Source organism: Epinephelus fuscoguttatus, linkage group LG23 (assembly GCF_011397635.1).
Source record: "Epinephelus fuscoguttatus linkage group LG23, E.fuscoguttatus.final_Chr_v1".
NCBI classification, from domain to species: Eukaryota; Metazoa; Chordata; class Actinopteri; order Perciformes; family Serranidae; genus Epinephelus; species Epinephelus fuscoguttatus.
Genome location: NC_064774.1, coordinates 7,795,809 through 7,808,026, shown reverse-complemented (window position 1 = coordinate 7,808,026; position 12,218 = coordinate 7,795,809). Strand labels below are relative to the sequence as shown.

Sequence of the window (12,218 nt, the reverse complement as noted above, 5' to 3'; positions counted from 1 at the left end):
CCAACAGTAAGAAAAAGATACAAATCTTATATTCAATGACAACTGTTCAAACATTCAAACTGAATAAAAAATACAAATAAAAAAACAAAAGAGAAAACAGGGAAACAGCCATCTTCAATCACCCTCTGATGCACAGTTCTTCAGATTAGCAGTTTCTTCCTCATCAAGTCTTCTTAGTCCTTGGTTCATTTTCAATAATTGTCTCAGAAGTTGGTGAAATCTCACCATTTTACATTAAATCATGCAACACTCATTAGTCACTGTAAATCAGGCAATGGCCATTACATACCAATGACTCTGATCTTCATGCATCTAAACTAGACAATGATGCTCTAACAATAGTCTTGAATCAATCCAATGAAATGAAAAACAGACATTGTAACCCTAAATTATGAATAACAATAAATAGAAAGATGTGACTGACATCTTTAAAGCAATTTTGGAGCAAAATATTTACTTAGTATTAACATTTCGTCAGTTGTTCATCTGTTAACATTAAAAAACCCTCCCGCAGTTTGAAATCCAAGATGTTTTTTTGCAAAATGGTACACAGGGTGTATGTGGTGGCAGGCTTATCACTACATTTCATAGTTATAACTCATCACTTCAAATTCAAACAATATTTTACATAACCCTTTCAAGTAAGCTTGAAGGTATCACCCTTAAAAGATTTTTTTTCCAAAATCAAACCCTTCAGTACTTCTCCAAAAATAAAAAATAAAAATTTAGATTGGCATTTCACCATAAAAAAACACAACAACAAAAAAACACATTATAGATTCTGAAATAAACAACCCAAAATTTCCTTATGGGAGGGAAAACAGAGTGCAGACTTCCACTCACCTTCATACGAGTACATTCTCTGTTACACAAAGAGCAGGTGTGTGGAAAGATTTTTGGCGTGGTTGCCGCATAGTCATGCATCATGGCTGCCGTTGGAAGACCCTTGGTCACAGCCATCTTTGCCGGAGGCTGCCATTTGGAAGGCGGCTGCGTCTGAGGAATGATGTTCATTAGGCTTGGGATTGGCTGTGGCAGAGCTGGAGGGCCAACGATGGGGCGGGGACCACCAGGGACAAACACTGGACGTTGCATGGCATCTGTGATGTTTGGGGTGCGAGAGGCAGGGGGAACAGATTTTGCAGCAGAAATAACTGGAGGCCACACAGCTTGTCCCGCCTGCGATACTGGCTGCTTTGGTGTCTGCTGCTTCTGGTGCTGCTGCATCGGCTGCTTCTGCAACTGCTGCTGAGGCTGCTGCTTTTTCATCTGCTCAGCAACTGTCGACCCTTGTCCTTGAGTTTTACTCAGATCCTTAGTGCCTCTGGCGTTATTACTGTTGATGAGCACAAGGCCAGGTCGGCAGGGATGCACACCATGGTACAGAGTGGAGAGTGGCTGGGTTTTCGATGTTGACTGACGATCATCCTCTGGTTCTTTTAAAGGAGCGGGTTTGGGGACTTCAGACTTGAGAACTCTAATGTCTGTGTCTTTCTTTGGCAGAGAGAAAGAGCTGAGGATTGTTTGGGAAGTCTGGTTTGGTTGGCTTTGCAATCGTTTGGTCTGATCATTGCTTGGTGGAGCCACAGAGCTCAGTATTGAACTGTATGAAGAGCTGAGACTGGAAACAGAACTCGCCTGGTCACGTGAAGAACTAAAGGCACTGCTTTTCACCTCTGTTGTATGTTGTTGAGGTGCTTCTCGAATGTGTCTGCTACCATCATAAGTGTTCATTAGCAACATACTTTCATTCCCACCGCTGTTAGCTCTGCTGCTACTGGTCCTTCCAATCTCATCCCCAACCCCTCCAGTATATTTGCCAGTATGTCCATAGTCAATCACTTTACTGGGCTGGAGAATAGCCAATGAAATTTCCTCCTGGCGCAGCAATGCCCCTCCAGAACTACTCAAACTGTGACTTTCAATTCCTCTCACACTTCCAGTGGGTTGGGGTTCAGGTTTTGACTGAACTGCAGCTGTAGCTTTCTTGGTCTTCTCAACGCGGATTTGCCGCAAGATGTACGGCAGGTTAGCAGGAGTGATCTGGTCTTCAGGAAAGGAGATGAGATGTTGCAAGTCCTCTTTTTCAAGTCCAAAGTGCAGAAGGATGTTCGTAGCTGATTCAGAGGTGTACTTGGGTCGACTTGACTCTGCGGGCGCAGCAGGTTTGTCTGGCACTGGACAGTCAAAATCACCTAACCCTGGAATGGACTGCATATCATGTTTTCTTTCACCGAAGACATTCAACCTACCATCACCACCACCAGCATAGTTGGATGAAGCAGATGATGAATAAAATTCAGAGGGGTCATCAGCAGTGGGCCTTTTGTAGTTTGATGACCACTCCGAAGAGCTACGGCCACTTTCAAAGTCCGACTGTCTATGTCCTAGAGAGGAAGAGGTTGAGGACAATGGGTAGGTCATCCCTGTGCCTGAGGAGGGGAACTCATCAATTTGAGTGCTGGTAAAGCGAGCTCCCTGGTCTATGGGCTGATGCATCTGTTTGCCAAGAAGCCTCACCTCCTCTCTGGCTCTGCTAATATGCATGTCTACAGACCTCTCTAGGTTTTTGTCTATTGTGGCCCTTCTCTGTTCAGGCCTGTAGTTCATTGACTGAGGCAACAGCAATGGGAGTGTCCCTCCGGAGTTGGCGGGAGTCGCAGAAGCTCCAGAAGAGCTGACGCTGGGCCCAGCTCCAGGGCCAGAGGATGCCCTTTGAGGGTCCCTCGCTACCTGTATACTGGAGAGTCCATACTGTCCCTGGGTGGAACTTTGGTTCCCAGAGGCATAGGGGTTATACAGGGGATGGGACATGGTATTAACAATCTTCAGAAGATTAAGAAGATTGATGGCCGCAGCAGTTGGGGAGGGGGCTGTTGTTGGTATGTATGGAGCAGGTGTGTTGGCGTTGGCTGTCAAAGTCGTGGCTCGGTTGCCAACAGTGAGAGCATTGTTTATCTGTGTCAGCGCTAGCTGGGCCTTAAGTTGAGCCAGCCGCAAGGAGGCAGCCTGCTGTCCAATCAGGAGCGATCTCCCTGGTAGCCCTCCAAGTATGGGGCTTGTTAGGGGCCCTGAAGCAGTAGAGGGGGCACAACGCTCCGATAGAAATGCAAAGCTGAAAAGTTAAAAAACAAAGCAAGGGATTATTGAATGGGAGTGGACTTCAGCTTCTTGGATGGGTAAAATCCATCATCTGGAAGATCTCGTCCTGTGTTGTCCAATCTGGTGCTGCCAGATACACATTCATTTCATCTATTTCACTTCCAGGTCTTCACTAGCAAGAAAGAACAAAGAAGGAAAAGGCAACAAGGCATGGATAACAAGAGAAAACAAGGTCACTGCTGTTAACAGGAAATATACAGAACTGACACAATCTCATTTATTTTTTTTTCATGCTCATCTCAGGTGAAAATGGTTGACACTGGCATCAGCAGACAGACGAAGCACACACAAAACTGCAATTTTCATTTCAGAATGTCACACCAGATCATACTGAAAGATTCAGATGAGCGTGAAAGACACTGTGCTGAATGTTGGTAGTAAAGGCCAGTCTAAGTAGGATTCAACTCCCAGAGCGACTCTGAATCTCAATTATTTGGGTAAGAGGTTAGGTAATGTCACAAAATGGAATCATGCAGATTGTATCACCATCAGGGTTTGCACTCTTTACAATACACTGGCCTTAAAATGATCAATGGCAATTTTAAAAAAAGAAATTGTTTTGCAATATCTTAAACTGCAGATGCAGGAGAAAGTCCAAAACTTCTTTACAACTTAAAAAGGTCCAAGAATCACAGAAAAAAACTTGAAAATGAATATCCACACTCTGCATTCCCAAACTTTCCAGGGACTTCTACTCTCACCCCTCCACTTACACAGAGAAACCAATTTCTTGCAGTTTTTTTCATTCAGAATTTCGATCACAGAGCACAATGTCTATTAGGTAACAAAACTGAGGTCACTGTCTGGCACAACTGGTGCAAAGCAGCAACTCTCCGACAGTGCAGAATCGTAAAAACTTTGTGTTCTTGCACTGTTGTTTCATAAGCCCATTTCACACATGCACTGCAAACCTGAAATTATCTAGACCAGTGGTTCCCAACCGTTCCAGCCATGGAGTCCCGATTTCTCCTTAGTCATTAATTCAAGGTCCACACAGTTTAATACATTCAGCGTCATACCTGCGTGTAGTCATGTCATCGAGCTAGTGTGCTGTCTCTATCAAACACCTGTTGGTTAGTCAGTCACTCTACGGCAGGAAACTGCACTTAAAAACAAAAGCTCTGAACCGGAAATTCATTGTACTAAAAAAATAATATTAGATTTTCACAAACTTAACACGTTTGCAAGTCACTTGTGGTCCATTCAGGATCGTCCTGCAACCCACTTTTGGACTAAGACCCACCAGTTGGGAATCACTGATCTAGACTATCTACTCAGAGGAGCTGAATGTGATAACGCAGATGTCCGAATCAGTTGGATTGGACATTAAACTGACTTTACCCTGCCAGCTCCTTAATAAGAATGTCTGATTGAGCCCGTGTGTCAACAGCACAGGCGCTCGTCCAAAGAATTCACAGCGAGTAAGTGGGCATGTTGATGACGCTTCTTTTGAGAAACCGCAAGATTACAAACATCTAAAAGTGAAGAAGAAGGGTAACTTAACAAGGATGGCAAAGAAATTGTCTAACTAGAGAAATGACAAGATTCAGGAACTAAAGGCAAATGTCGAAATCGTCAGCCCAATTCAAGGAACAGCAAGAAACTCTGTTGTTTGTGATCAAATTACAAAATGGCCACGGGACTTCGGTGTGATCCCCGTCATGTCCTGCCTCCTGCACATGCTACCCAGGCTTCACCCCATGCCTAAACCAGAGTATTTCCAGTAATAAGGCTTCTGACACAGACAGTCTCCTATTGTGTGCTACAAGTGTGAAAGGGAATCTCTGGACAATGCCCAGACCTGATTCTCTCAACACTGTCCAGAGTTGTTATGAAAATAAAAACTGCTACTGACAACTTTTTAACTCTGAACCAACTCTGACAGCAACACGTTGATAGTCACTGTTAGAACAAACTAGTTTCAGGCAGCATTTAGACTGTCTTTGACTGTGGCTGAAAAAATGCAGCTGGTGATGCAGTGGGTGTGCTAATAACGCAAGACTGTCCTGCAAAAAAACAAGTGGATTCTGGCTCAACATTTGCCAGACCATGTTTACGACATGCAGCAAAGGGCAGCCATACCTATCAAATATGTTCAAATGCACTCTGATGAGGAGAAACTGCAGGAGCTGATATTTTGGTAGTTGAAGAAGGCCGCAGGAGATTGGATTACACACAATAGTAAAGGCTCAATCGAGAAGAATCACAAATGAACATACAAAGTGTAACACAGTGTATGTCGTCCAGAGATTCAGAGGGTGTACTTGTCTAAACCTTGTATTTAACTGAAAAAGTTTTCTCTGGAGAATCACTACATGTTCCCAGAATGGACCTGCGATCTGTACCAATCTGTAAGTACATTACGTTTCTACTGGTGACTTAAAACAACCAAGTATGCTTACCTTGCTTGCTCTTAATCAGTAGTCCTCAACTGGTGTAGCCATGGGGTCCAGATTTCTCCTTAGCCATTAGTTCAAGGTCCCACAGTTTAATACATGCAGCGTCATACTTGCTTTTGGCCATGTCGTTGAGCTAGTTTGCTGTCTCTGTCAAGTAGCTGTTGGTTTGTCATGCACTCTACAGCAGGAAAAAAAAATACTATACTAAAATTAAGTGGGTTTTTTTTTTTACAAACTTGACACATTCACAAGTCACTTGTGGGCCACTAAGAATGGGCCCATGACCTACTTCTGGACCCTGGCCCACCAGTTGGGAACCACTGCTCTAAATCACCTTGCCTGTCTTACATGCCAGGCACAACACATATCTAGGAAGAGACAGTACAGTAAGTCTGCTGAATCTGGAGCACGGGGCAACCTTTCTTTCTCTGACCTTGTTCTCATAACAGAGCAAGCTTGGACACGTTCTTCACATCCTCAGCGCAGAACATGTCCAAGCTGCCCATCTATGCGGATGGTGTTTCCTATATACATATTTTGTTTTTAAATTCAAGATCAGGAATTATCATCAAGATATTTTATTATTTCACTACAAAAAACCTAAATAAAGTTATGAAAGATGGCCAGGGAGCAGAAAGTTTTTGGTGAGCTAATAAAATGTCTTGATGATAATTCCTGATCTTGACTTCATGAATCAGCCATTCCTTGTCCAGTGTGGCGCTTTCAAAGTCAGCAACAGGAAGTACAAATACATCAGCCAACAAAAGTTCAACTCGCAACACCAGCACTTGCAGCGTGTCGCATGCAGTTTTTCAGGACACCTCTCATGTCAGTTTCAAATCCAAAATATTTTCTCACCACGTCTCCTCGTTACCCCAGAACACATGAACTTTGTAGCTAACAAATACACTGAGCGCTGCTCAGTCCCTCCCATCTCCTGAAAAATGATCTCCGTCATATTGCCAACACCGGCCTTCGCTCACAGCTGGTCAAACACTAGTGGCTACGTTAGTCCGGTAATAGACATAATATCACGTTGCTAATTATTAATGGAATGCATGTTGGATTTAGCGCCATGATGCTGTCAGAACAGATTGCCATTTAATGCTACTTTATAACTTGCCGGAACTGTTATAGCAACTAATGTCAGATAAGCCCGTTTGTATAAAATCAAAACAGTTTACGCTTGTGCGCCGGACCAGAGCAGCAACACTAGAAATTGGACCAACTGTACTGAGCACATGAACCCCAAATACAAATGTTGGCTGGGTACTGTTATTACGTAACATAAAATGTTGAAATATCACATACATCCAATGATACAACTTCATGTCACTAAAAACCTCCCAACTTTAACCAGCAAGACAAAAAAAAAAACTCCTTTGAGGTGTACGTTAAGTGTAGCCTTCTTTTTTCAGACACTTACGACAATGCTTAAGACATTTATTCTGATATACTCTGAACGTTAATGACTTAACTGACCAGAGTAAATTAATATCATTGATGTCAGGTTTGAAGTTCTAAATCAGCGATACTCAACTTACGGCCCACAGGCCAAATTCGGCCCCTGATAGGATGCCAGGTGACACTCCCAACCATTTTCTAAACTACATGAAAATAAACTAATTAAATCACAGTGGAAATTGTTTTTGTACTTTTAGTTAAGTGTCAGAGTGCATAAAAAATATCAAAATAGAGCTTGTTTATCAAAGCAATGCCAGTGGAGAATCCCCCGCATCCCCGACAGGGTCCTAGAAAAGTCCCTGATGTCTTCAAATCCTAGAAACTTCCCTGGCTCACTCAATAGGGCTCAAAAGGGCACGTGACTTCGCAATGCATTGTGTGTAACCAGCGCCATTTTTACGGGCAAATTGTTTTGTTTACATTGCGTTGTGCCGGGAGAGAGACATGAAGCGAGAGATTTAAATGGACCGGGCAAAGGAAAAGTGTGTCGGATGGTACCGAGACAAGCTGGACCCTGTTCCGAAGGCTCGGTACCTTGACAAAATCCAGAAAATAGGTGGAGTGGATCCGTATGAGCATGGAGACTGGACTCGGGATTTAAAAGCCCTGCCGCCGTTGACTGAAGCTGAGCTTGTCCTCTATCTCGTCAACGGTATAAGCTATTATACCGGCGACAAATTTAGGAATGCCAAATCTTTAAGGACTCATGGGCAAGCAAACTTTGGGTGGGTGCAGGACCTCCGAATTTTACGCCTTAAAGAGAAGACCGTCATCATTTCAGAGGTATGTAAACTTTACAAGCCTCACTGTGTCCCACCTCCATGTGGTGCTGCCTGTTTGCTTGCTCAGGTTTTGACTAATATATCTTGGTGTCTGCTGGACCAATTTATTTCAAACAAAAAATATTTTGAAGCCTCAAATCCACTCTGCATTTATGTGGTAAATATGTATGGGCTTCTCGGTTATTTATTTCAGAATTAGGGCATTTTCCCACCATAAATTTCTAACTCTCCATCGCCATACATAGTTGGGCACAACATGGAGATTATCTTTGTTTTTAACGTTCCCTTCTTAACCACAATTTAGGACAAGTTTACTCCTGTGGAGACAACTGAGAAACGTTTTTAGTGATATCAAAATGTGTACTTTTTTTTCTTTTTTTAAAAATGGGATTAAAAGTACTGACTGCACAGCTGTGTTAGATTTGTCCCTAGTTCTATTTCAGTTTTTGCTATCAAAATATATCACATTATATAGCCCATCGATCTTCTTCCCGTAGCGATCGTGAGAACGGTTGTGGCAGTTAATGACACAGCAAGTCTGCACCAATTTCAAACGATAGTTACTTTTAAAATGCTAAAACAACAACAGCAGAAGACAAGCGTAGTGTCGCGAAACGTAAACAACTTTCCAACTGCCTGCAAAGCCCACAATGCATCGTGGTTTTTCCACTTCCACTACGTCACCCTTTTGAGCCCTATAGACCTCTGAAATGATGGCTATGCCCCTGGTTGTGAGAGCATGTAAAGGCATTTGGAGTAGCCTGGTTCCAGACCATAGACCCCGCCCACTCAACTGAGTAGGCTTGTCTAGTGATGTGACTTGCCATGCCGAGGCTTCGAAGCGTGTGTCGAGTAATCCAGGAAGTGTTTCCGCGATGCGCGTATTGAGGCTTGTGTCGTTTCAGACGAGTGACGTCATTGGTGACGTCCGAAGCCTCGCTGGCCGGCTGTACCACATGACTGGTTCGGGAAGTGGTTCAGATCTATATATACAAACCACTAAGTGTAATAGCTTTTTTTGTCCAGTAGATGGCTTAGTAAGCAAATGAAGCACCAAGAAGCTTTGCCCTTGAGTGAACCAATTTCATGAAAAGCTTCAATGCTTCATGAAGCTTCATCTGCCCATCACTAGGCTTGTCTCACTGGTCTGGCATACTTCAATGAATTTGCGATTTATCTCGTCCAAATGATGGACAGACCAATGAACGCCGGGGGTCTAGCGATTAGCCAATCAGTGCCACGCTGATGTCAAGCTGTACGCCGGTGGATAACTAGTGAAGATAGCAACAATGGCGACCGCTACAGATCCTACAGACCACATTAACGATGCTATTGAGGTATTTTGCCACTACGCGCATTAATGGAGGATCAAATTAAGGAAGCTGCTAAACTGGATTTAACGGTGATACAGCTGGGCGTGCACGACGATGGAGACATTTTAAACGGGCAATGCTCGCTTGTTTTCGGCACCCCCGAGGCATGGATACTAATAACGTCAGATTCTGGGTGAGTCGTTGATCTCTACTGATTGGTTAGGGAAAAAATCAAATTCCCTCCCCCAATGGAGTCCATGTCAGACTGAAGGTTCTGGGAGCTTCAGTCTGACACTCAGGCTACATTTGGAGAGCTTACTTGCATAGTCTAAAAATATATCATGAAATGCTCTTTAGACTACAATAAAACACAAAATCTTAATCAAAATATATTCAACCATGAATTTTGCTTTAATTCCAAAATGGGTTTTAGTGTCTGTAAAGTAATAGGCTACATGCCACCTAGAGAAGTCCTGGCTTTAACTAGTTCAGTCACTCTGAGCTGGATGCAGGTTCACTTGTGAAGGCCCTGCAAGTCAGGGTGGCTTTGATTGAATGTAGGTATTGACCATCTCCAGAATGCTACCCCTAAACCCAGCAGGATGCAGGAAACCACATCTAAAATCCGTTAGGAGGCGGAGGATCAGGATCGCATCCACCAAATCAGTTGACAAACAAAAATTTTAAGTGTCGGCCTAAACGACTAACTTGTGGTCGCCCCCGCTGAATCTCACTCCAAGGTTTTTCTAAAAGTTGACAGCCCTGTGGTCTAACGGTGGAGTAGCTAACATGCTACCTGAGTCCACGAGTTACCGATACTTAAGTTAGCTCTGTGCAGGTTTTACGGTAACAGGCAAAACGGGCAAAACTGTCCAAATGTTGTCAAACGGCTGCTTTTCTCGTCTACCGTTAAACACCAGCTGAAGTAGCTGAACTAGTCTGACGTACTACTGCTAGCAAGCAAGCGCTAACGGTCGTCTTCGGGAGGGCCCGGTATACAAACACAGTTTCCGGTTGAAAAACATCAAGAGTCGCAGTTTAAGCACGCAGTTTTCCGCGTAACAACGGGTTTTTGTTTGCATACCTGCCGTTATTAGTGTGAATCTTGCATCTGTGGTGTGTTCAGAGTCATCTTCAGGCTGTTAGCAGGCAGGAAAGCTAACTACTGTAACCTTAACTTCCGGTTATGGTTGCCGGCCTTCAAAATAAAAGCCTGAACCTTTGAGGACGAGCTTAGATTGAGGTTACAGTCTGCTGCCATCCAGTAAAGTCATGTAAATAGTAACACTGCCTTGTTATAGTATTCAAATATTTTTTATTTTTTTATTTTTATTTTTTGGGGTGGGGGGGTGTATTTGTACTTTACATGAGTTCTTATGTTTCTGTCAATTTTAATATTTACAAATGTTCACTCCACTACAAGCAATTTTTTTGGAGGATGTACGAAAGCATAAACATACAACAGCTGTACAAATACAGAGCAAAAATAATAGTCAACCTTGGTGAAGACGAGGAAAAATAAATACACGAAATAAAATGGACCAGGGGAAGATGAATAAATAGGAATTATATTTGGAAAAAATATAAATAAATCAAAACACCAGGCACATGAAATGTGACAACCTGGAGCAAAAACATTGAAATCCAAAACAAGAACCATAACAGTAACACTAAGTACAGTAACCACATTCACAACCGGCGCGGGCCGGTGGTAGGGACATTTTTAATTCCACGATTATTTGAGATTAATTGATCACAAAAGCAATTGATAATTGTAGTTGTTTTTGACCATTTTTTTTTGTGATGTAGTATTTTACTGTTGTGCATTTGGGTACTTTTACTTTGAAGAAACGCACCGGAATTGCTGTTCCCGTAAATAATTTTGTGATGTCGCATCAGGTCATATGAAGTAGGTTTGTATTTATGAGAATATATTGGGCTTAAAAATGTAATTCAATTTGATTTGAAAAACCTTCACAGGGAACCTATTTGTCACCATTCACACGTGGGTCGCATCACATTATATTATTTATTATTATATTATATTATATATTTTATTTATTTATTATTTCTGTTTAAATGGATGCATTACTGGTGCTTTGATGTAATTTTAAAAACTTTAAAACAATTTCTTGAATAATTTTGTTGTTTATTATTCAATATTAGTAAATAAAGACAAACATTTATGTTATTATTGTGCACAGATATAAATACAGGTATGCCTTGAGAAAACCACTGCTGTATCGTACGGATGTTTGCTTTTTGTTAAGTGACTGAATGCACATTACTGGCCTGTTCATTTAGCACTCTGTTTCATTTTTTTTCCCCAATGACCCTTTTGTTGTCATTATTTTTCCACACAGTGGCGCTATTCTCACAGAAATCTCTTAAATGCATTTCATGTAGGGCCCACAATGGCAACATAAGTTACAGACAGACAACATAGAACAAAAATGTACAGCTCTAAAACAAGCAGTATAAAACACTAGATAAGATTACTACAAAGAAAAGCCAAAAAGTATGTTAATATAACTTAATATAAACTTTATCTGTTTGAACTTAGGGCAGCAATGAGAGGCAGTGGTTAGCATTGTAGCCTCACAGCTTGACCGTTACTGGTTTGAACTCCAGGTAAAGGAGCTCCTCTGCGCAGAGTTTGCATGTTGCGTGTCAGCGTGGGTTTTCTCCAGGACCTCTGGTTTCCTCCCACAGTCACCTGCAGGTTAATTGGTGACTCTAAATTGTCCGTAGGTGTGAATGTGAGTGTGAATGGTTGTCTGTCTCTATGTGTCAGCCCTGTGATAGTCTGGTCACCTGTCCAGGGTGAACCCCGCCTCTCGCCAAATGTCAGCTGGGATAGGCACCAGCCCCCCCACGACCCTCAAGAGGATGAAGCGGTTATGGAAAAAGAAATGAGTTTGAACATTTGTACTGTATTAAACTAAATACAGGTTGAAAAAGAGTTGCAAATTATTGCACTCTGTTTTTACTTACATTTCAAACAGCGTCACAACTTTTTTGGAATTAAGGTTTTACACATATTTCATTTACTAATTTCATTTATTTTTAAATTATGGGCTGCCATGTGTTATTTTAGC

General features: G+C 42.2%; 1 protein-coding gene and 1 long non-coding RNA gene across 16 annotated transcripts in view; both read right to left on the bottom strand.

The window, feature by feature from the left end:
* The window catches only part of LOC125883530 (uncharacterized), a 61,762-nt gene that overhangs the window by 31,816 nt on the left and 17,728 nt on the right, over positions 1-12,218 (bottom strand). For all 15 annotated transcript variants that reach the window (XM_049567859.1, XM_049567861.1, XM_049567864.1 and 12 more), the window contains exon 2: positions 844-3,115. In XM_049567859.1, coding sequence (XP_049423816.1) covers positions 844-3,115 — 2,272 coding nt within the window. The remainder of the gene's footprint in view (positions 1-843; positions 3,116-12,218) is intronic.
* LOC125883534 (uncharacterized) lies at positions 3,122-10,298 on the bottom strand. Its single transcript, XR_007448567.1, has 3 exons — positions 10,205-10,298; positions 5,565-5,739; positions 3,122-3,274 (listed from the first exon to the last, which is right to left on the bottom strand). It is a non-coding gene; the product is annotated as an uncharacterized LOC125883534 (long non-coding RNA).